Source organism: Thamnophis sirtalis, unplaced genomic scaffold (genome assembly GCF_051295495.1).
Source record: "Thamnophis sirtalis isolate CommonGarterSnake01/CBP01778 unplaced genomic scaffold, rThaSir2_p1.2 scaffold_1, whole genome shotgun sequence".
Classification (NCBI taxonomy): domain Eukaryota; kingdom Metazoa; phylum Chordata; class Lepidosauria; order Squamata; family Natricidae; genus Thamnophis; species Thamnophis sirtalis.
In genome coordinates this window covers 134417717-134443039 of record NW_028261381.1, presented here as the reverse complement: position 1 = coordinate 134443039, position 25323 = coordinate 134417717, and the positions used below count along the sequence as shown (strand labels likewise).

General features: G+C 38.5%; 1 protein-coding gene across 1 annotated transcript in view; it reads left to right on the top strand.

The window, feature by feature from the left end:
- The window catches only part of GALC (galactosylceramidase), a 42637-nt gene extending 18721 nt beyond the window's left edge, over positions 1-23916 (top strand). Inside the window, exons 7-17 of the mRNA XM_087725189.1 lie at positions 4533-4663; positions 7019-7174; positions 7806-7930; positions 9696-9823; positions 11522-11611; positions 13483-13572; positions 14585-14729; positions 15354-15534; positions 17253-17413; positions 20819-20895; positions 23524-23916. Of these exons, the coding sequence (XP_087581315.1) occupies positions 4533-4663; positions 7019-7174; positions 7806-7930; positions 9696-9823; positions 11522-11611; positions 13483-13572; positions 14585-14729; positions 15354-15534; positions 17253-17413; positions 20819-20895; positions 23524-23667 (1428 nt within the window). The 3' untranslated portion in view covers positions 23668-23916. The remainder of the gene's footprint in view (positions 1-4532; positions 4664-7018; positions 7175-7805; positions 7931-9695; positions 9824-11521; positions 11612-13482; positions 13573-14584; positions 14730-15353; positions 15535-17252; positions 17414-20818; positions 20896-23523) is intronic.
- Positions 23917-25323: the final 1407 nt, after the last annotated feature.

Here is a 25323-nt window from a genome sequence, read left to right as displayed (position 1 = left end):
TACTTAAAAGAATTCTCAAATTTTTGAGTTCAATATGTGCTTCTTAAGAGCCAGGTTAGGTATTAAATTCATATTAAATGGTCAGTGCTCAAATTCTGAAATAAGAATGGGCTCTGGTTAGGTGGCATTGGTATTAATGCCATCTGAGATAGTCCATGGAATGCATACTTTTCCCCCCTGTTGATTACTTATAAAATAGATTTGGGGGAGTAGTGTTTTTGAATCACTGCCTCTTTTTTAGTTGTGATATGCGTATTAAGTAGCCAATCTCATACAAGTAACGTTTCTTATTAACTGATTATCACAAAAAAAGTGCCAGTTTCTAGTGAGGACTATGAAATCTAGGCAAGCAACAGCATATATTATTTTAGCTTTTTAATTATGAATTTCAGAACTTGATTACCTTGTCCTTATTTGTTCCTTTAAGCTAATGTCATGTTCCTTATATGGTGAAAAATATTCTTCAAGTAATATTATCTGTTACCAAGGTACTTCGCAAAACTTTGGACAGAGTGGGTTTAAGCACCCTTGGCATCATTGCTGCAGATGGAAATTGGGACTTTGCCAATCAAATGCTAGTCGATCCTTATCTATATGATGCGGTTGAAATAGTAGGGTAAGTGTGGAAATACAGAGGAACAGTTATTCATCTATTATATATAAAACTTTGTATTAATTAGAATTTGGACGTCAGCTTGATTATCCTGCTTTTATATGCATGGGCTCCAGTATCATTTGTTTCCAGCCCTGCACCTGACACTAGCTTTACTTCCAGATGAGTATGGTATTCATTGTAGCTTAATGGGGATACCAACATCATTTTGCTACCTTCTGGAACTATGTGAGTTTTGTTTTATATAGTATTTTCCACGGATGTTTCTTAAATAGTAACTTTCTTTCCTTTGGATAACCTAAGAACCTAAAGCTTCATATCAATACAGAATTCTCAGGACCTTCACTATCTGCTGATCTTTAGGGGAAATTTTGAAAATTGGTGGCATAAAGTCTAAGAGTTGTTGATATACTTGTATATATATATAGGATTGTGTGGAATATTAAAACACTATAGATTATCTTTTTAGGGAGCCAATAGAAGAGAATAGGAACTCTGAGGAAATTTCTTGTGATTGCTTGGTCCTTTTCAGCGATGGTGTTTTTACTGTATTAAGAATGCACTTCTTGGGAAAATGCTCCATTTTTTGTTTTATTTTATTCTATTTGTGGTGGTATTTGTAATATCATTTTGCTTTTAGATCTGTATCTTAGTTGCTTTGATTGCTAGAGATCAGGGTGGATTTGATTTAAATCAACTCGATTTAAATCACGATTTAAATCATTAGTAAAAAGACTTGATTTAAATCAACTTGATTTAAATAATAATTTTTGAAGAGCAACTGTCATCTCTGACCCGCTGTTGACTCACCGACAGTCCCATTCACTTTAATGTGGATGCCTGCTAATAGGCACTGCCATGATGGATCTGAAATGACAGGTGCTCTTTAAACTCATTCTTGCTGGTAGTTAGAATCTTTAATATTATTATTTGCAAACAAAATGAAAGTTTCCTATTCAGAGTGCTTGGATTCATGGAATGAGTTTACCAAAAATGTAAATATTGCAGAATATACAGCCTCGTGCTACATAACTAAGCTCCATTTCATGCTGAATAAACTAAATTATTAATGTATATTAAATAGAAAACTATCTTTAGATAGATTTTTACTCCAAAAGCATTTTATTAAAATAAATATGACAAAATAAAAATACAATTTAAATAATATATATAATTTAAATTTCAAAAAATCATTTTTTTTATTTTTTTAAAAAAATCATCTATTTTTATCCCTGCCAGAGATGCAGGACTGTGTTGTACATTATGCATTTAAATGTCACCTTTCCAAAGTGAACACGCTGCCTGGTGATTATCAGTGACAATTTTAATGTCTGGTTTACTTACCTGTATCATCTAATCTTATTCTCTATGTTTTCAGTGCTTTGATTTTATGGCTATCTAATGCATTGTCTAGGTGTGCTGCATTAATTAACTCATTGACTAACCTAAACCAGGGGTCGACAAACTTCAACACTCAAAGAGCCACAAAGGTCCTAACTGGAAGCCCCCTATTCAATTCTTGAACCAACCGGAAGTCTGGTTTCCCCCACCATAGAGTCTCCTCAGAGCACGGTGTCCTTTTTCCTCTGCTGACTGGAAGTCTCCTCCTAGTATGGCATCCTTTTTCCTCTACCTATCCTAACTGAAAGTCCTATCAATTGTGGAGCTGGCTGGCGACAGGGAGCCGCAGCAGAGGAATGAAAGAGCCACATGTGGCTCCAGAGCCAAGGGTTGCTGACCCCTGATCCAGAGCCATTAGAGAGTAGCTGTATGCACTGAAAAGTCCATTGCTCAGTGGATAGCAATAGCAATAGCAGTAGACTTATATACCGCTTCATAGGCCTTTCAGGCCTCTCTAAGCGGTTTACAGAGAGTCAGCATATTGCCCCCAACAATCTGGGTCCTCATTTTACCCACCTCGGAAGGATGGAAGGCTGAGTCAACCCTGAGCCGGTGAGATTTGAACCGCTGACTTGCTGATCTAGCAGTAGCCTGCAGTGCTGCATTTAACCACTGCGCCACCTTGGCTCAGGGTTTTAAGACTTTTAAAATGGAACAGTGTTTGATTTCTATTAAAAATGATTTTTGTGAGAAATGATGGCACTTTATTAAATAATAAGGTTATTGTAGAATTCAGATCCAGCATTATCCTGAACCTATGCACTAGGCGTGCAATATCATGTTATTACTAATATAGAAAGAAATCTGGTTAACAGATAAGATGAAATGAAGACATAATTTGACTCTCTCTCTCTCTCTCTCTCTCCCTCTCTCCCTCTCTCCTTCCCTCCTTCTCTGTAGAAAAAATATTTTCCCCCATTCAGAAAACATTTTCTTTTCTAAAAGTTACAAAATGCGATAGGGTATCATAACTTTCTAGAATTTCCCCTGTTCCCCTGATGACTTAGCTGCTCTGTTTTTTAGACTGTTGCATACCTTTTCTTGGTCTTTATAGTATCTTATTTGCTTCCAATATTTCAGTGTTTTATCAAGTCTCAGATTCATTTGTCACAGTCTATATGCACATTATAAATTTGGCTCAAATTGCAATCCTGTAGATAATCTCAAATCTTGAACCTTATTCTGGGTCTCATCTGATAGCTTTGCAGAGAATTGGCCATTCAACGTTGGTTAATGGTCTTCAGTCAATAAGTGTACAAAAGTGCTCTGTGAGCTTTTATTGATATTTTTCTTTCGTAATCTAAAATTCAATTTCACTGAAGATCTTTGTTACACTGTTGAGTAAATACGAGTGGGGAAATTGTTTCATTGACAGCGCTACAGTACTTCCATCAGTGGAAGAGATAAATTATTTTCTCTTCCTCTGTCTCCACCCACCTCCCTGTGTATCATTAGCATCTATTCTCTGGGGCTTTTTCAGGAGGCAACTGGACTTTGTTGTTTTTCTTTGAAGATGTTTCGCTTTTCATCCAAGAAGCTTCTTCAGCTCTGACTGGATGATGTCTGAAGAAGCTTCTTGGAAGAGAAGCGAAACGTCTTCAAAGAAAAACAACGAAGTCCAGTTGTCTCTTCAAAAAGCACCTATGGGACAACCATAACCTGGATGAATGAGAATCTCCATGGACATCTGTTCTCTGGGCTGGAAAAAAATTATGGGGTAAATTGGGGCACGCGGACCACAGAAGGGGGAGAACATTCTGTCGTGTGAACAGATATTGGATTTTGTCCTGATTTGTTTATTCTTCGACATGTCTTATTCTGAAATGAAATGTATTTGCCTGCAAAATTTTTAAAATTTTGCTGCAGGAGAGGTATACCTTTGTTTGGAGAATGAGGCTTTCCTCTTTGTTTCCCCAGCCTGTCCATGGCACTTTCTTATTTATTTATTGAATTTATATGCCATCCGTCTCACTATTCAAAGCAACTATTATGAACTTTGTCCATTTAAATTTTTTAGAAATGAAGCAATTTACTGAAGAGAGTGGCATCTTGCTCTATTTTCCCCTTTGGCAGACAAATGCTTGCATTTATTGTAACATCAAGAGCTGTGGTGGTGTAGTGGTTAGAATGCAGTATTGAACGCTAATTCTTCTCAAATTTGAGTCTCACTGGCTCAAGGTTGACTTGGCCTTCCATCCTTCTAAGGTCGGTAAAATGAGGACCCAGATTGTTAGGGGCAATATGTTGATTCTGTAAGCCGCTTAGAGAGGACCGTAAAGCACTGTTAAGCGGTATATAAGTCTAAGTACTATTGCTATTCACATTTATGCATTTGTCATAGAGAGAGATGCCTGTTTTGTAGCTAGACATCAGTAAAATAAATTGCGCATTTTGGCTTTTTAAATATTTATTTCTTACAAGTGATGAGCAGAAAGATGGCTGGCATACAAATTTAATACATAAATAAATGAATAAAAATGAGTAAAATGCTACTTTTCTTGTCTCTTTATTTTAAAAGATTTTAAGGTACGCTTTGGATAAGCAAGACCTTCAGCGAGTGCAGATCATAGCCAGCGATGACCTCTGGGAACCAATAACCTTTTTCATGCTCACTGACTCTGAGCTCCACGAAGCAGTCAGTATTATTGGGTAGGGCATCTTTACAAAACCGATTTTTTCCTCAAAACCCCTTGCATTCACATCTCAAGCTTTTTCAGTTCTGATTGAATAGTGGGGAATGGAAGGATCATATCATAACATACAATTGCAAAGAATATAAATCCTTCCAATCTCAACCATTCAGTCAGACTGAAGAAGCTACTTGGGTGAGAAGCGAAACATCTTCAAGAAAAAAACACCCTTTGGGGCAATCATGATGTGCATGACTGAGAATTTCGGTAGACATATGCTGAGGTAGCACCTCAGTGGCTCTCCAGTGAATAAAAGTTGCTCCACTTGTCTTTCGTACATGGTTATTATAATAGTTGGCATTCGGCCCTGGTTTCCTGCTGGCTATTTACATATCTACATAGAAATCAACCAAGTGCTTCTTCCAGCTATTAGATAAGAATAGGGATGATTTAATATCTTATAGAAAAGACTTCCAAAGAAAATTATTCTGCTGACATTAGAAGTGAAAGATTGAAACTCATTGGATGCTCTTGGAAGGAGATCTTGGAGAGAATTTAATGGATATGTGTAATGACCGGCACCTTAGATGATGGAAGGCAGCTCTGGCTGCTGAAAATTGGCTTTTTTAGGAAAACACAGGGATGTCTGATAAACCAACATGGGCTAGACAGTGTCACTGCTAAAGTTTTTTTGGTTCTGATGTGCTGGTTTCAGGAGAGTTTAAATCCTCTTAAAGCAAAGGAGGGGAAATCCATGTTAGACTTGCCAAAGTTGAGGAGGAGGAGGAGGGAATGTCTTTCACAGATGGTCACTAACAAGATTGAAGATGATGAAAGAAAAATGGCTTTATCAACCTGAGAGAGGAAAAGAACAGCTGCCAGCTGGATTGACAAAGGAACATTGATGATCTTTGCTTGCATAGTGAAAACAGTCTTGTTGAGGAATGTGGCTGGAAAATGAAAGTAATTGTGTATTTCTTGAAAAAAAGAAAGAAAATCCTAAGGTGGTCTTCTGCTCTGATTCCCCCCCCCCCAATCAAAATGAACCAATGGAAATCCCCAGTCACAGTGATCTCTAATGTTTGCTGGTCCCTATTTTTAAAGAGCTTTGAACATAATTGTTTAAGATATTAAGTCTCTTATGTTTTATTGGAAGGATTTATGTTGGACTGACAAGACTGTCCATAGCAGGGATTTCTGTACCAGGTGTTAGAATTCAGAATATATTAGTTGTTAAATGAAGATAGAGGTTTCAGTTATTTTGCATCACTACATTTCAAAAGGAATCTAGACTTGTGCATCAATACTTTGTTAAATAAATCAAAAGCATTGAGACATTTAGGTCTCTAAATTCTGCTCAGTAGTAATGAGAGTAATGCTGCCACATTGGTAAATAAGTGTGTAGCATTTAGGGTTCCCGAGGTTGAAGATGAAAGGAATGTCCACTCACGGATAGCTGAATCAACCAAAGTTTATTGAGCATCCAGAATTAACATGAGAATCAACAGCAAAATTATTAATCATGAAACATCATTCTTATAGTGTTTTCAGCTTCTTTGAGCTTTACGTATTATCTCATTATTGGCTATCTCCAAGGCACAGTAATTGGTTAGTCTTTACATCATTGGTGTTCATGAGAATGTTCACTTTGTAATAGCTGAGTAAATCAGGTGTTATCAAATAAGTGAATAAAATGTTGCAGGTTATACTTTGTATCATCCCGTGTCCTCGAACATCCCTGGGAACACTGCAAGCAAAGAATAGCTGACAGGCAAATATTTTCTGCAGATTGCTGCAGTTTCTACTTACACGTGTAACCTCAGTTCTAAGGACCATCCAGATGATTCACTGTAAAAACCCTACATAAGTGAAACCCTGGAAATCCTTTTTAAAAATCCTGTCTTTCCTTTGATCTTACCAGACAGCCATGAAGAAAACTGAGGCTAAGACTTGCCAACTGCAATCCAGGGATTATCATACTGATTTATTCTTTTGGTTTTTTCAAACATTTCTGACTTTTAAAATGCTGGATAAATGCTGAGCGTTCACATTGTAAATGGTAGCCTTTAAATGTTATTCCTGAATTCACGCATGAACACTTTTATTTTCTATGTCATGGATTTATTATTGCTGTAAAAGTAAATGCTGAGGAGAATAGATGGGATCAAAGAGATTGCTGAAGTGCCCTTGAAAGAGCTATGAGTAATTTAAGACCAGTTGAGATTCTCAATTTTCCATATAATCATCAAAAATTGAAGCCCTGAGGAAATACCGTTATTAGAAAAGACACCATGCCCTCCATACTTTTCTAGAATGTTACTTAATGAAATGCATATACATTGGAGTTAAAACGTATAAATTTTTCCCTGTCTAGGGCTCACTACCCAGGGACAACAACAGTGAAAAGTGCTCAATTAACCCAAAAGAAACTCTGGTCTTCTGAAGATTACAGTACTTTCAACAATGAAGAGGGTACTGGTTGCTGGGCTCGAATCCTGAATCAAAATTATGTAAATGGGAACATGACTGCGTATGTATTGATACATCTGGTGATATAAAAGTGTATTTCATGACAATAATCTTTATCAAATAATATTGTGAAAACCTTGCTTAATTCTTTTGGCAGTGACAATTGGGTTATTTCATTTACTAAAATTATTTCATTTTAGCAAGTGAAATAATTATGTGCATGAAACTTGGACCAACTATCCCCCCCCCCAATTGTTCATAACAAGAACATTTATACTGCAGATATTCCCCCGTGAGAGTGCTTCTTAATATATGACTTGGTAAATACTTATGTTGTGCTTGATCGATCAACATATAGTAGCTCTTGGGATGAATTAAATAGGTGGATGTTTGCTTGGCCACTTAATTGTCTAAACCTCTGTGAAGCCCTTCCTTTCGATTTTTTGGGCTATTACCATCAAGTGAAAAGTTTCAGAAGAGAGTGAAAGGCAGGCAGATAAATACCTCTCTAAGCTTAGTCTGTGTCAATATTTTCACCTTTGGTAACCATCTCCATTTATTCATATATTTATTTATTGAGATTTTATTAATGATTGCTGCTATCTCTTGTAAAATCACTTGGAAGATTTTGGTTTACGAATAGTGGAATATAATTAATAATTTCCTTTGTTTCTCTTATTCCTTGTTCTTAGCACTCTTGCTTGGAATTTGGTAGCTAGTTACTATGAAGGATTACCCTTTGGAAGGTGTGGTTTAATGACAGCACAAGAACCATGGAGTGGACATTACACTGCGAATTCTCCTATATGGGCCACAGGTACATTTTAAAAGTTAGACCAGTGGTGGGTTACGACCAGGCATACTGGTGCCTGCCGGGAGCACCAGGTACCGTTCTGGTGCTCCAGAGGGCCCACCTGCTCGCCCATGCTCCTTACCAGTATTTGAGCTGTTCAGGGCTGTCGCACATGGAGCGTACGGCGCCTGCGTGATGCTCTGTCGAGCAGCTGGAGCATTGTGAGCGGTAAATATGCATGCACATACTGTGTGCGTGCACAAACATGCTGCACACATTCATGTGGTGGATGCCTGGCCCCGTTGCACTGTACCAGTTGCAATGGGATCTGGAACCCACTACTGAGTTAGACATAAACATTTCCAGTTATCAAATGCATGTTGACCCATTGAGTAGCATATTGAATATCTATTATTTTGAATTATAATATTTGTTGGAGTATAGCAGAATCTTCTAAATGAATAATACATAGCTTTTATAAAAGAATGTGCATGGAGTAAAACAGTTTTGTTTCAACAAGTATGCAAGATTTTGCACAATGGAGTAGCTTCATAGGACTACTGTCAATTTGAAATGATTTCAGACATTTTGTCCTATCAAAATTGAGGCCGTAGGCTCACTCTGTTTCCCATGCACAGATTTCTGACTCAGTCAGGTTTTGAATTCTAACTATTAGGTGTACTGATTCAATGCTTACCTTTTAATAAGCTCATAACTTTATGAAAAAAGTGTGAGTTGTATGATAATATAATGCTGTTCTTACTTTATTGCTTAATCATTCAAAATACTTTTTCATTCAGAAGGTGGTCTGTGCGAACATTTTGGTGATCCACGGAAAAAATATTTGCATTTTTTATATTGCACTAAATCAGGGGTCCTCAAACTACACCCCCTGGGCCAAATACATGCAATGTATATTTGTGTTGCTGGAGAAAGTCTCCCCCTTCTGAATCTTTTTGTGTGGGTCGGAGGGGGCCAGAAATTCCAACTGGGGGTCTGCTTCGGCCTCCTGGCATGGGGCTTTAGGCAAAGGCTAGACGAAAGTGTTGCTGGTGCCGAAGAACCTTGTTCTAGTGGGACTACATCATGGTCTGGAACTGGCTAATCATCTCAGCTCGCTGAGCCTCCAGGTGTTGGCACTTGGTCTTGCACTCCCACAGATCTTCTCTCTGCTTGGAAAGCCTGTGCTTATAGTCCTCAGTGAGGTGCTTCTGCTGAGCCTCCTTCTTGGTCATATCCAATTTGACCTGAACCATTTGTTTTGCCAACTCTTTCTCATGGTGGCTGCTTAGCTCCAGCAACTGCTTCCTTTTGGGACTCTAAGGAGCAGGCAGGCAAGGAATGGCAAATAGAGGCTGGCAAGGCGCCCCTTGACATGAGTGACATTGAGTCACATGACCACCTTGCCATGCCCACCCAGCCAGGCATTAGGCAAATCATATTAGTGGATTTAAAATTATGAATTTAGTGGTCCCTGAGTTCCAAAAGGTTGGTGGCCCCGGGTCTAAATCACAATAGTTTTATTGAGTCACAGACTGATATTGCATTCATGATCCTATACATTATGAAGGAGCTCTTCTGAATTAAATCCATAACCATCTGCATTCCTATAAGAAGTTATTCCTGGACCTTTGAGTTGTAACTACATATAGGTACTGCAGTCAGAGCAAGTTGATCACTTATTAGTAGGACAATTGAGCTATCTCCTTCATGTAATTTTATGTTGACCTTATTATTTTTTCTTCCCATTGAAGCAGGTTTTAGTGTTCTTTTTTTTGTTTTAACACAGCACATACAACACAATTCACCCAACCAGGCTGGTATTACCTGAAAGTAGATGGGCATTTGGAAAAGGGTGGAAGCTTCGTGGCTCTAACTGATGGGCTAGGCAATCTGACCATCGTCATTGAAACTATGGTAATGTTATTCAGCAAAGTCTAATGTAGAATTGATTTCACACACTATAAAACTTATGGAAGCATAACAGTACAAATGCTATGGAGGTATACTGTCTTTGAGTTGCTCTTGGCTCCTGTTAATTCATGAATGTATCCATGGAGTTTTCATGGCAACAATATGAAAATGAATTGCTGTTGGGTTTTTTCTTCCCCCCCTCTCTCCCGACTTTCAGTATAGTCTGTAACCCAAGTAGTCTCTGATATTCTCCAAACCAAGTAATAACAGTTTAGTTTTTGAGCCTCCACAAAATCAGTCAAATGCTGCCATCTGCTGATATATATTGAAAATAAATGCTTCTCTATGAGGAGCATTGTACTAGTGTCTTTTCAATTGGTCCACTATAGTCCCTAAGACTGAGTTGTGAATGAGAAGTGCCTTCTTTGAGTCTCAGTTCTGATAGGGCTTCGAGAAAAGATCTTAGACAAGCAAATTTGTCTTCTAGGGATATATTATATTGATTTATTTTACAGGGTTGTAGTATAAATTATTGGTATAGTATGTTTAAAGGATTTTTAAAAAACATTTTGAAATGCAATACGAAAGTCAAGTTATTCATTTATATATTAAACAAATTTATATTTGTTTACATTGAACCACATCCTTGTAACTGGAGTTTTTTCAGAGACTGAATAGATAATAAGTTTATGATTGTGGTTCATTATATTCTTTAACAATTTTGAAATTATGATCTTAAGGTCTTGCATTATGCGCTAAGGATTCAGCAATGCAAATCTAGTCTGTTTTTACTGATTATGTTTGTGTGTGTGTGTCTCTGTGTGTGTGTGTGTGTGTGTGTGTTTTACTGCTGTGTGTTGTTGCTGTATTTCCACTTCCTGATTTGGCATGTCAGATAGAATAGCCTAGTTCCTGGGATCTCCTCACTCCCAGTCACTCCCACAGTTGAAGGGGATATCCTAGACATAAGTTGCAAGCAGAATTATTATTGCAGAGTATTATATTGTGGCTTACAGCCTCTTCAGAACACTGTTCTTAGGAGAGAGACAAAGACAGAGACAGAGATGGGGGTGGAGAAACCTTCTCGCTCCTATTCCTGTGGTCAGTATTTCATGGTCACCAAACATAGCTCAGTTCTCATTGAGCTATTCTTGAGATTTCTTTCTCTTCTGTCCTTTTCTTTTCACCCCACTTTTTTAAAAAAAAGTAATATATACAGTACATCAGCCAGTTCTGACAGTTCTGGAGAACAAGTAGCAGAAATTTTGAGTAGTTTGGAGAACTAGCAAATAGGCTGGCCCCGCCCCAACTGTCCTCCATACTCCCAGCTGATCTTCTTTTGTTGCCCTGAACAGAAGAAGAGAGCTGGAAAGCAGGTTAGTGAGGTGCGGAGGGAATGGGTATTTTGCAGTATCCTTCCCCTGCCGTGCCCACAAAGCCATGCCCACAAAGCCATGTCCGCAGAACTGGTAGTAAATTTTTTTGACTCCCACCACTGCAGTATGTACGTACATACATACATACATACATACATACATACATACATACATAATGATTTTCCAGAATTTGATAATTATGCTTTTATGTGGGTGACACTCTTTATCTAAATAAGCAATGTCATGTACAGTCTGGATGATGGAAATAAAAGGAATGACATTTTGAGGTGATGTTTGATCTGTGCAATTTATTCTTTATTTTTAGACTCACAACCACTCACGATGCATCAGGCCACCACTTCCTCCCTATGTTGTGTCATCCCAAAAGGCAGTTTTCCACTTGAATGGATCCTTTGTAAGTAATTGAACTGTACCTCAATCACTCTGTCAGGTGCCTCAGAGAATAGATGATCAAAACAAGACCAGGCAATAGCTTGTTTTGTTTATCTATAGCAATTAGAATGATTGGCATTTTTAAAGTGACTATGTAGTTGAATGTTACATATAACTAATTGAGGGACAAATTCCATTCCTATGAACCCTATCTTATTGTCTGTTGTCAGAAGTTGTCCATGAACAAATAAAAGTGGTGCAGTTCAGATTCATGGTACTGCAGTGTTTTTGCCTGCCTGTGGTCTAATTATAGTACTAATTTCTGCTATGTAACTCAGATTTCCAAGAAAGACTTAATTTGAACAGGGAAATTCTGGATGTTTGTTCCTTCCATTAAAAAATAATAATTAGCTTATTAATGGGTTTTAACATATTTAAGTGGAACCATCAGCATCAGAATTGATGATAAATGAACCATATTTTAATTTATTTTGAAGTAAATTATAATTGTTTTTATTGTTCTGATTTTAAATAGCATTATGAGCTCTATTTATAAATCTCAGTCATGCATTGGAATGGAAACAATATTGAATAAATATTGTGGGTTCAGCTTGAGTATTATTTAGCTTGACAATTATAGTAGTTGTAATTATAGTGTAAGTTTTTCTTTTATTTTAAAATGGGTAGCAATACATTTTGTTAGAAGTCATGGGCTCATACTCTTAATCAATTGTTAGGTAATAATACTTTTAGAATTTCTGAGATTTTGAAAAGGTTTTTAAATAGAAATAAATACTGTTAAAATTTTTGTTATCTATGCAGTTTGCTACTTTTCCCCAGCATTCAAAGTTTTTTTAAAAAATTGTTTACTTTTTAAAAAATAAATAAATTTTGGGTCTATTAATATGCTGCATTAGTAATAAATTTCAAGGAATGTTGGTAAATATGTAATTCCTTATTGGTCAAATATTATAGCCATGGTGAATGAGATCTTTTTAAAGGCAATTAATTTAACAATACATTGATATCCTTAATCCTTATCTTTCAAAAATGTGGAAATGTTCAATCCTGGAAGAACTTTGGATATATTGTGCTTGGATTGTGTCAAAATAGATAATCATCTACACATGGAAGAATAGTTCAGTTCTAAACTATGAATGTTGAGTCTATGAAATATGTCAACTTTCAAGACTTTGAAGCAGCTTTCTGTCAAGAGAGAGGCAAGACTAGAGAAGTAATTTCATATGAAGTAGATTAAATTCATTATAAATGAACATGAATATTATAATGAATATTATTATTATTAATAATAATATTAATACAATTGATATTAATGCAATGAATATTGTTATAAGCACCTTGATTATTATTTCCTAAAATGATTTGTACCCAGACAACACAAATAAATAAACCTATTTAAAAAAATGAATTGCAACATTGAAAAATTAAAGAAAGTTATGTAATTTCAATAGTCTAATATTTATCTATATAAAAAGGTGTTTAGATTATTGTTATTTTGAATTCCTAGTTTAGAGTTTTGTTTTCTTTTTATTTTCTGCTGCTGTGCCATTGCCTTCTGTCTAAACCACTACAATAGAACTGTGGTGGCTAGACCAAAGGTCAATTTAATCATATCCAATGGCTCACAGTGGCTAAAAAGATACCAGTGGGGAGCCCACAAAGAGAATATGAGCAAACCGGTATCTTATTGCTCATGTTCTATTTATTAACTAGTAATTAAGAGTCTCACTAATTCTGATGCTAAAATGAATACACTGTCATCCTGGCTAGTAGATATTATTAGTCGTCTTCATGTGTTTAATTTTAAAATCATCTATGTTGGTGGCTATAAAGTACCTCAAGAAAATTAAATGTAAACATTTTCTTCTCCAGAACAAATTGAAATCTCTTCAGATGTGGTATTCCAAGCTTGATTTTTCTATTGCCAACTATACATTATTTCAGTCACTTGGGCCTAAGACTGTAAGTACACCATAAGTTAAAGGGTTAATATGACTATGATGCAGTTAATGGATATTGCTTTTAAGAGTCTATTGGAGGAACTAAAGGTATGCAAAGGAACAGCATTTGCCTGCATGCCATCTTCTACAAAACTGCTTCTATAACAAAAGAGTAATGCTGTTTAGGAAAGGTGTTATGAAGTTCCCATGTCTGAAATGCATGCATCTTGTCATAGCAGGCAACATATTCCTGCTTTTAATGAGGCAGCTATGAAATATGAGCACTCTAAATGTTAAAACTATAAGCCCTATTTATTTTAAATTGATCACAGGTGCCCAATTCCAATGGACTCCAGGTGGTGTATAAAACCAAAAATTTAATCTATCTATAACTCCTTACTCTCTCCTAATAAATTGCTGATTTGGGAATGTAGTAAATCACTTGGAATGATAGTTTGCAGCTGAAACTCATTTATTTGGAGCTCTCTGTATATATCCTTCTTCCTCTTAGTTTGCCCACAACAACAACCCTGTGAGGTAGATCGGTCAGAGAGAGGGACTGGCCCAAAGTCACTCAGTTGCTTTCATGTGTAAGGTGCAGAGGTAGGTTGCTACCGGTTCGCACCGGTTCGAGTGAGCGACTAGTAGCAACTGTGACTGAGTCGCCGAACCGATAGGGGTGGCAGGCTAGCCATGCCCCTGAACCGGTTCCTGGGTCGCTCATGCCAGCATGTTTTTTTGTTATTTTATAGTGTGCGCATGTGCAGAACAATTTACAAGTAACTGCTCATGTGCAAGCAATGTGCGGCATGCACATGCAAAATGAACTGGCAGTAACGCCAGCAGGAGCCCACCCCTGGTAAGGTGGGGCTAAATCTCACTGTCTCCTGGTTTCTAGTTTGGTACCTTAAGTGCTAGACCAAATTGTCTCATTCTTGCCAGTGGTCCAAGAATGAATCCTTTCCAATGCTCTGAAAGACTTCCCTGTATGTACTGCTACTACTTGGTCACTTGTCCTCATTTTTGCTATGCAGATCTCTGAAGGAATATTGACGCTCAGCTTGGGCTTGGATGAAATCTATACTTTGACAACTCTAACCACTGGCCATAAAGGCTCTTTCTCAAAACCTCCTCCTTCTCAACCTTTTCCGTTCACTTACAAAGATGATTTCAATATCCGTAAGTCAACATCAAGCTATTTTGAGAGAATTCCTTATTTGATGATCCTAGGCTACTAATCCTTTTTATCAAGGATAGGGCTGTCATCGACAGTATACATTCTCTAGCATTCCCAATAGTAGAGGAACAGAAATCTATAATGGTAAACATAGAAATCAATACAGTGTGAGAATCTATTGACAACCTTAAGTCTAATCTCTTGTTTGGACAAGGATCCAAATTAAACCATCCATGATAGATAACTATTTAGCTTTGCTTGGTGATTATTGCTGCAAATAGTCCATGCATTTGTTCATTGGACTTTCTCTCTGCAGCCTTTTAGTTTTGAAAGCATCTCAGTTGGTGTAAATCACAAAAAAAGTGAATACTGAGATTTGAGCCCACTTGTTCCCAGTCACATACAGATTTCAGTTGACTGTTCTTGGTGGCCTTTTAAAAAAAAATTAGCTTGATAACATTGAAGAGATCAGTTAAGACAATAAAAACACATTTTTCAGTACATATGACGATAAAACATTTATAATGTGAAGGTTTTTTTGCAACTAAGAAATTTCTTCTTTTGTATAATGTGAACAACTATGACTGTGATGGATTGAGCTAATAAAATTTATGTTCTTCAAATAGGCAACCCACCTTTCAGTGAAGCACCATACTTTGCTGATCAAACAGGAGTGTTTGAATATTTTATGAACTCTTCTGATCCAGGGGAGCATGTCTTTACACTCCGACAAGTGGTTACTCAGAGACCTATAACCTGGGTTATGGATGCAACGAACACAATCAGCATTATAGGCAGCTATAAATGGTATGTAGTACATGTGTTGTAGTAAATTTTCAGTTTAGCCCAAAGTTTATTATGAAATGTGGGCATAGCAGTGAACTTACAGTTGCAGAGAATCTTTTGTCGATAGCTTGCTTTATTGTGGCTATTCTTTATTTTAGTTTTATTTCATTCATTTTACATAGCTCCCCATTTCACATATCAGTGGTGGGTTTCCATTTTTTTAAACTACCGGTTTGCGCATGCACATGCGTGCGAAGCTTCTGTGCATGTGCAGAAGTGTCCGGGCAAGTGGGCGGAGCCTTCTGCCATTGCCACTACCAGTTTGCCCGATCCAGGCCGAACCGGGAGCAACCCACCTCTGTCACATATGTGACTATGGCATCTCATCAAACTCATATATAGAAATAATGTAAAATAATTAAAACAAATAACTTCAAGGCCTAATTTTATAGCAAAGTCTTCAGGGACTTCCTAAAGGCCAATGAGATTGTAACCAATCTATTCTGTCACATCAGAAAAAGGTATCCTGAGTCCCATCAGATGGAACTCCTTTGTAGATAAGAACCATAACAGGCCATTTCTGTTGAATCTGAGATATTGTCATGTTTATCTTAATCTTATGCTACATAATGTTTAATTTATGATTGCCACCTAGTGTAATGAGTGTAATGAGAAGCTGATGAGTAGAAGCCATTGCTAAAAGAGAACTGAACATATTTCCTATGACAAAAGTTATCCCAGCTATTGGTAGTATTCTTAAAAATAGGCTTGTTACAAGGATATGACATATTCCGAAGTATAAATTATTTGATCTCTTGAATTCTGGAAACAAAATTGCTGTAAATAAACTTACTTATTATAAGACACTGTGGTGCCCTTCAATTTTAAAAATGAATCTACAGAGTGGCTTACAAATAAATTAAAAAGAACATTCTGATATATAATTATTCCCTATTGCAGCAATCTTTCCCCTGATCTTATCTTTGATATTATTTCTTCCTTAGCTATACCATACTAGAAAAGAGTATACCTGGGAATAAAATGGAGACCCATATAGCTAGGAGCATGGTAGCCAAAGAAATGGAACATTGTGTAATATTGTTGATTATCCTTTTAGATTCAGTTCTTCTAAAGAGACTGATAGTTGCATCTCTATTTCTCTCAGAGGTATTTCCAGGGGTGTTTTTAGGTGCAGTATTTCTGTAACTGTATAATATTTGTAATATATTATAGCATTTTCAATATATCATTTCAATAGTCCTAGATAGCATTGAATGCATCCCAAATTAAACTTAAAAAACTCTTAAAATATTGTGAAGTGTTGGCTTTGTTGGAATCAGCATTTTAAAATCTTATAAGATATCAGGCAGTTTTGAAGGTGGATTTTGTCTGGGTTCTACAAAAATTGCCAATCTTATTTACAATGTGCCTTACTTCATCTTTGCTAAAAATAATCTAAGATGAAGCAGTTTCTTTTGGGAAATCTTATATGGAATAACTTTTAGCCCTAAATAAAGCATTATTATACTTAGAATATTACTTTAGATGTTTAGGGGAGAAGCAGGAAAAAATATCACTCCCCTGACATATTATAATTATGAACTGGATCACCCTTCTATTTCAAATTCTGATTTCAAAATAAGCAAGAGAAAGACTATTCAAACATTAAGGCAATTAGTATCTATTACCCCCCCACCCCATCAGTCCAATATTTAACCATCTTCCATTTATTCTTGCAGGGCAAATATCATAATAAGCTGTGATATTTATATAGAATCAAATAAAGGAGGAGCATTCATTGCAGGAAGAATTAACAAAGGTGGTATATATATTGCATCTGCCAAAGGAATTTTTTTCTGGGTTTTTCCTGATGGCACATATCAAGTTACGAGAGATCTCGGTGAGTTCTTACTTTTTATCTTTTGTAGCATGATGGGGGAGGGTGTTGGATGGGTGGATTGTCCTCTGTTCTCAGAAACTTAATAACTGCCCTGCAAATATTTCATGTTACTTATTTCAGAATCTTACACAACCTAGCGTCTCCAGATGTTAGGAAGGGTAGAAGTTGTACATACTGCTATGTAACAAAGACAAATTACTTGTTTGCCCAATCACACTTGGCCAATAAAGAATTCAATTCAATTCTATTCTATTACCTCCTACTGTTCTAAAGAGAGTCGGAAGTTGGTACCTTCTTTTCTCCCATTACAACATATCCCTTCTTTCCTCCCCTCTCTCTTCTTACTTTTCCATGTTTTTTTTCCTTTGTATTGTATACTTGGATAAACTAATACTCGTAGGATCCCTGCTCCGGAGTTTGTCGGGTGTGAGTCCCTGTTGATGAAGCTGGACCTTGGTGGTCAAGTGGGTCTGTTGCTAATGTACCTACCTCCCAACAGCATTGCAACAGCCCTCCCCTCGCTCCTCGAGTCAGTAGCCGAGTTGGCGGTGGAGTTCCCCAGGCTTATGATTCTGATGGGGCGCAGGAGTTCATGGCTTCCATGACAGCCATGGACTTGACCCAAGTAATTCGAGGTTTGACTCATTCAGCGGGTCACACACTTGACCTTGTATTTCTGTCGGAGCAGTGGAGATGTGATCTAGAGTTGAAGGGCATTAAAACCTTGCCCTTGTCATGGTCTGATCACTTCCTACTGAGGCTTGACTTTCGGAAGCCAATCCCCCACTGTAGGGAGGAGGAACCGATTAGGTGGACCCAATGGGGTTTCAGACGGCGCTTGGAGAAATACCTGACACTATCGTCCACAATCCGGTGGAGTCCTTAGTCGCTGCTTGGAATATAGCGGCGGCGGGGGCTCTAAACCGGATTGCGCCTTTGCGACCTCTCCGAGGTGGCGGATCCAGGAGGGCTCCTTGGTTCACCGAGGAACTCCGGGAGATGAAGCGCCAAAAGAGACGCCTAGAGCGCCACTGGAGGGCCAGTAAGTCTGAGTCAGACCTAGCACTGATGAGAGCCTTTATTAGAGCCTATCTCGTGGCAATACGGGCGGCGAAATGTTCGCATTTTGCTGCCCTTATTGCATCCGCCGAATTGCGCCTAGCCACCTTGTTTAGAATAACCCGCTCCCTCTTGAAAGGGAGGGATGCAGGTGACCCTCTACAGGGTAGAGCTGAGGAATTTGTTCAGTATTTGACGGATAAAGTTGCTCGGATTCGGACAGAGCTGGACTCCAATTGCACGATACCAGCCGAGGTACCGGGGGAGGGTCTTGAGCATGCTTTATGGATTGAGTTTCAACAGGCTTCTCCTGATGAAGTGGACAAGGCCATGGGAGCGGTGAGTGCCTCCACTTGTATACTGGACCCGTGCCCCTCCTGGCTGGTCTCGACCAGCAGGGAGGTGACACGCGGCTGGATCCAGACGATTGTGAACACCTCTCTCCAGGAGGGAATCTTCCCACCCCTCCTAAAGGATGCGGTGGTGAGACCCCTCCTGAAGAAATCGTCTTTAAACCCAGCCATTTTGAGCAACTACCGTCCAGTCTCCAACCTTCCCTTTGTAGGGAAGGTTGTTGAGAAAGTGGTGGCCTCGCAACTCCGACGGTCCTTGGATGAAGCCGATTATCTAGACTCTTTTCAGTCGGGTTTCAGGCCTGGTTACAGCACGGAAACTGCTTTGGTTGCGCTGATCAATGATCTCTGGTAGGCCAGGGATAGGGTTCATCCCTCTATCCTTGTGCTTCTTGACTTCTCAGTGGCCTTCGATACCATCGATCCTTCTGTGACGGTTGCGAGAGGTGGGGGTGGGAGGCACCGTTTTGCGATGGTTCTCCTCTCGGACAGGTCGCAGTCGGTGTTGGTCGGAGGGCAGAGATCGACCCCAAGGACTCTCAAGTATGGGGTGCCGCAGGGTTCGGTCCTGTCCCCCCTCCTATTTAACATCTACATGAAGCCGCTGGGTGAGATCATACGCCGGCACGGGATTAAGTATCACCAATATGCAGACAATATGCAGCTGTATCTGTCTGCCCCGTGCCAACTCAGCAAAGCAGGAGAAGTGATGTGCCAGTGCCTGGAGGCTGTTAGAGTCTGGATGGGAGCAAACAAGTTGGCACTCAATCCAGACAAGACCGAGTGGCTTCTGATGTTCCCTCCCAAAGATTGTCCAACTGTTCCATCTCTCAGGCTGGGGGGTGAAATTATACACCCCTCAGAGAGGGTTCGCAATTTGGGAGTCCTCCTGGACCCACAGCTGACTCTAGAACACCATCTGTCGGCTGTGACCAGGGGGACCTTTGCCCAGGTCCGCCTGGTACACCAATTGCGACCCTACCTGGATCGGGAGGCCCTTCAGACAGTTACTCACGCCCTTGTGACCTCAAGACTGGATTATTGTAATGCGCTCTACATGGGGCTGCCCTTGAAGAGTGTTCGAAGACTCCAATTAGTCCAGAATGCAGCCGCACGAGCGATTGTGGGTGCACCAAGGTACACCCACGTTACACCTATCCTCCGCGAGCTGCACTGGCTACCTATTAGTCTCCGAATCCGCTTCAAGGTGCTGATCGCTACCTATAAAGCCCTACATGGCATCGGACCTGGGTACCTGAGAGACTGCCTCTTGCCGATTACCTCTCTCAGACCAATTAGATCGCACAGGTTGGGTCTCCTCCGGATTCCATCTGCCAGCCAATGTCGGCTGGCAACTCCCCGGGGGAGGGCCTTCTCTGTTGCAGCTCCGGCCCTCTGGAACGTGCTCCCTGTTGAGATCCGGACCCTTACTACCCTCCCGGCCTTCCGCAAAGCCACCAAGTCCTGGCTGTTCCAGCAGGCTGGGGGGAGCTGAGAAGCATCTACCTCCACGGAAATTGTGAATGTTGGTTTTGTTTTTAATATGTTGTCTTTGTCTCGTTCCCCCCTTTCCCTTGTCTTTTGTGAGCCGCCCGGAGTCCTCCGGGAGTGGGCGGCATATAAGACAAACAAACAAACAAACAAACAAACAAACAAATAAATAAATAAATAAATAAATAAATAAATAATACAAAGTTAAATCATAATAAAGGATGGAAGTTGGAGCATTTTTTTTCAATATTCAAAACTGCACTCAAAATGTGATGTGTATCACAAACATTACAACACCAAATAAATTACAATATTGAAAACTATCTTCTATTCTTAGCTTATTTTTAAGTGTATCACTGTATTTGAATATAATATACTAATTATAGTGTATGCTTTTAATTTTGTTTTATTTAATTGTGTTGAAATTCAGAGTTTGGGTGGTACATAATTTCAATTCACTTTCTAGATAGAGAAAGCATTTTAAAATGTTATTCTTTTGTAGCTGGTGTTGAAATCTTGATGAAAGGGTTATCTGGTGTGCGAGCAAACACATGGCATACACTCACTCTGATTCTCAAGGTAAGCATTGAAGTGCTATTCAAATACTGGTAAGCTGATTAACTCCTAAAGAGGAATAAAGGCCTGCTATCTCATTAAGCCATAGGTATTAAAATTCAACTACGTGACAAGCTGCAATTCAGTAGTATCATGCTGGGAAAGTTCCTTTGTTGAAGAATAGCCTCTTAGAGATTAGTACAAGAAATCCCAGCAAGTTAAAACCTGTCTATCCACATATTTTCCAAGAATTGCCCTTCCTAAAGCAGATTTTAATCTATAAGGCATTCCTTGGGATGCATTGTAGTTACATATTTTCCTGTTACTTCTAAAATCTGGACTGTACAATATAGAGTTATATTTTGGACATGTGTGTATTTGTGTGTTTGATACAAAGTGAATAGAGGAAATAACATGGACATCCTCCGCTTACCGTATATACTCAAGTATAAGCTGAGTTTTTCAGCCCACTTTTTGGGCTGAAAAAAAGCCGCCTCGGCTTATACTCGAGTCAGCGAAAAATTTGCCCGAAATGGAGGAGAAAAAGGGGCGGGGCCATGCCGCTGGGTGACGCTCGTGAATGGCCCGGCGCCCCTGTGAGTTTCCCCTCCCTCTGTGTCAGTTTGCCGCGCAGCGCGCACTGCACCATCCCCCCTCCTCACGTTCTAATGTAATGCAGGGCTGTCTTATGATTCCCCTTCCTCCCCCTCCTGCCGCTCTGCAATGATGTCCCACCTCCTCCTTGTTATGGCAAGCAGCCACATAGCGATGTCCCACCTCCTCTGGTACAGTGATCCAATGATAGGAATCACTGTGCCGTGTGTCATAGGAGGCGGGACATCGCTCCCGCGGCTGCACGGGACATCATCATCACAGCGGGACATCAGCATCATGAGGTGAGTGAAGTATTTCACCGCTAGTTTACTGTTTTTCTTTGAAATAAATATTCAAAAACATTATTGGTATCTATTTTTATTTTTGAAATTTACCGGTAGCTGCTGCATTTCCCACTCTAGGCTTATACTCGAGTCAATAACTTTTCCAGTTTTTTGTGGTAAAATTAGGTGCCTCGGCTTATATTCGGGTCGGCCTATACTCGAGTATATACGGGTAATTTAGCTTCTTGTTGCAAGCAGTAGACTCCTATTATCATATGTGGTGGACATGTGCAGAAGCAAGGAAATATTGGACTAAGATAAGAGTATGGTTAAAGAAAATGTTACAACAAGAAATAGAATTCAGACCAGAGATATATTTACTAGGTATTATCCCAGAGAAATTCAAAAAAGAGGATACTTATTTGATTATACATGTAACTACAGCAGTAAGAATTGTATTTGCCCAAAATTGGAAATTAAATAAGCTACCAACAGTTGAAGAGATAATAAAAACTATATTAGATTGTGCAGAGATGAATAGATTGGCAATTAAAATAAAGGATAAAGAGAAACTGAGTACTTCAAGACATGGGGAAGATTTTATGATTGGCTAGAGAAAGGAAACTAGAAAAGAAAGTAGGGAGAAGATATAGAACCCAGACGATGCACTATTAAATGGAAAAGGGGAGGGAAGAAGGGGAAAACAGAAAGGAAAATATTAAATATATAAGTATATATCCAAAAGTGAGATATAAAGGGGAGGAAAATATAGTTAGGATAGATTAGCGAAAGTAAGGGAATAAGAAATGATATCAAATTATGTTTGGGTTTGCGGAAATACCATCCCAAGGAAATATAAACAGAGATCTGAAAGAGACACCTACAATAATAGAAAAGAGAGAGAGGAAGAGAGAATGAAAGGAAGATGGGGGAAAGAAGAAAGAGGTAAGGAGCGGAGGATGGAAGGGAGAGGAAGAGAAGGAGAGAGGGTAGAAAAGGAAGAGTAGGAGTAGGAAAAAGGTAAGGGAAGAAGGAAGGGGAAGGAGAGGAGGAAGGAAGAAAGTAGAGATGGGAGGGTGGGTGAAAAGAAAGGGGAAAAAAGGTGGTGTTACAACAGGAGGAAGGGATGGTAAATAAAGCAACCCAAACTGTATATTACAACCTATTAAATGAAATAATAAATGTATAAGAATGATAAATGTAAAGAAGAATAACAATTATGTGAATGTATATTTAAAATGATATGTAAGAGAATAAAAACAAATTCTGGGAAAAATTTAGCTTGTTGTTCCTGTGACATTAAAATGATACGAATTAATTCACCTGGAAATAACGCTGAAATAGCAAGTTATACTAATTTCCCCTAACTATCTACTTCCCACTCCCCAGTTCTAATATTCTAAATTCCAAAGGTCTCAGAAAGGGTCAGGCTGGCTGGGGAATTCTGAGAGTTGAACTCCGTATCTCTGTAGAGTATCCAAATTATGGATAAAGATGCATGGTGCAAATATAGTTCAGTGGGAGGGGTGACCTTTGGTTATAGAATGTGGCCATGATTTGTTTTCTGGTTTCAATTCAGTGAACATGTTTTGTGAAATTATTTTCAGTGGAGCACTTGCAATGCAGATCTCCCTCAAAATGGAAGATCTAGCATTTGCCTGGTGGGCAAATAGTTTCCAAATAGTTTAGAAAGATTTATTTTCTGCCTCACGATGTGCTTCATCAAACAATATTGACTGAATACAAATTTGTACTTTTCCCTTCTTTTTGACAGGGATCGAATATCGCTGGCATGTTGAATGGCTATCCTCTATGGGAGAACGTCACCACACACATTCCAAATAATGGCTGGGCAGCTATTGGGACCCATTCTTTTGAACTGACACAATTTGATAATTTTCATGTTGAAGCCAGCTGAGGTTTCCATCATGCATTGTCAATTCTGAGTGTGCCTAGTCAAACCTTAATCTAATAATTAATTATGCTACTGGAGATTTTTGATTGTTTCCTGCTAATGTTAATATACATTCAAATGTTCTTTTGATTACAAATTGCTTCTTTTCCTCCTTAATATCAGATCCTTGTTAAAACATTTTTGTGCAAGCTGTAAATGGAAATGTGACACAGTCATATCTGTTACAATTAGATAGAATTTCTGCTTTCAAAATTTCTTATTTCAATAAGTCCATTTTGTGTGGATGTAAAATTCACCTTGCAATCAGATGGAATATCTCATATTTGTTATGAAGTATGAAATAATGAATTTAAGTGGATGTATATGTCTTCTACTAGGACATAAGATTTTACTCCTAGTTTTCTAATGTCTTGTTAGAGTGAGCACAGCATGACTACTATTTTGAGACAACCCAAAATGCAGGACACAGAGGTTTGTCTTACAAACAGTGGTTTATATACAAGACTTTTATATACAAGGATACAGGACACACACACACACACACACACACACACACACACACACACACACACACACAGAGCGAGAGAGAGAGAGCACTAGGCAACCAATCAATCTCCAACTCTACATGGAGAACTACTATGAAGATAATACACGAAGAGATTCACGGGGAGAGAGAGGTGGCCTTTAAAGTACCTCTCATTGATAACAGTATAGCAAATATATTGAAAATACCTATTATTAATCTTATGTTGGTAACCCAATAACCCAGATAGTTTTATAGTTTTTTTCTTTGTGTTTGACTATACATTGAAGGAGGAAAAAAGTTTATAGGTGGTCTTTAGTGAAGTTCAAAATTATGATGGACCTCTCCAGACCTACTTACAACTTGTTCTTGCAGTTCTGATGGCTGCACCACCTCTAAAATGTGTCACCTAATCACATTTTGGGGTCTTGACAACTGGCTTGGATTTATAGCTGTTTTCAGCATTTGGTGGTCACGTGACCATGATTTTTGGTATTTTTTGCTGGTTTCTGGCTTTTACTTCTGATTTCTAGGAAAAAACCTCCATCCATTGGTAAAAGCAGATTTGCTTAATAACTGACACATTTATTTAACAAATGACACAGAGGAGGATGTAAAATTGGACACTGTCACATGTCATCTGATTAACAATTGCCATGACTTACCACCATAATTCCAGGCTCATTTATGTTATAAGTCGAGGACTACCTGTGGGTGGTGAAAATTCACAAGACATTGTTTTATCTCATGTCTGCAGGCCAGTATACATACGAAGATACTATTGCACAAGGACGTTACGAGCAGTAAAATTGTAGAATTTATAATCCAAAGAATTGCACAAGCATCAATATCTCTGGATGGTGTACATATCAAGGCCCCAGCTTTCATGAATAAAAAGCCATGCATAAAAACAATATTTCACATACATTAACTTGCAAGTGCCAATGTTCCTTTATACTTTTTGGTGAAATTTAATATTGAAGAGTAAAATAATTTGCTTATTTATTGATATTTTATTATTTAACTAGTTTCAGTTTTTTAAATTCATTTTAAAGGATACAGAGTAGGTGCTCAATACAAAATAGTGGAGAATAAAACTAATACAAATTGATAATTTATAAGGTAGAGCAAATAGC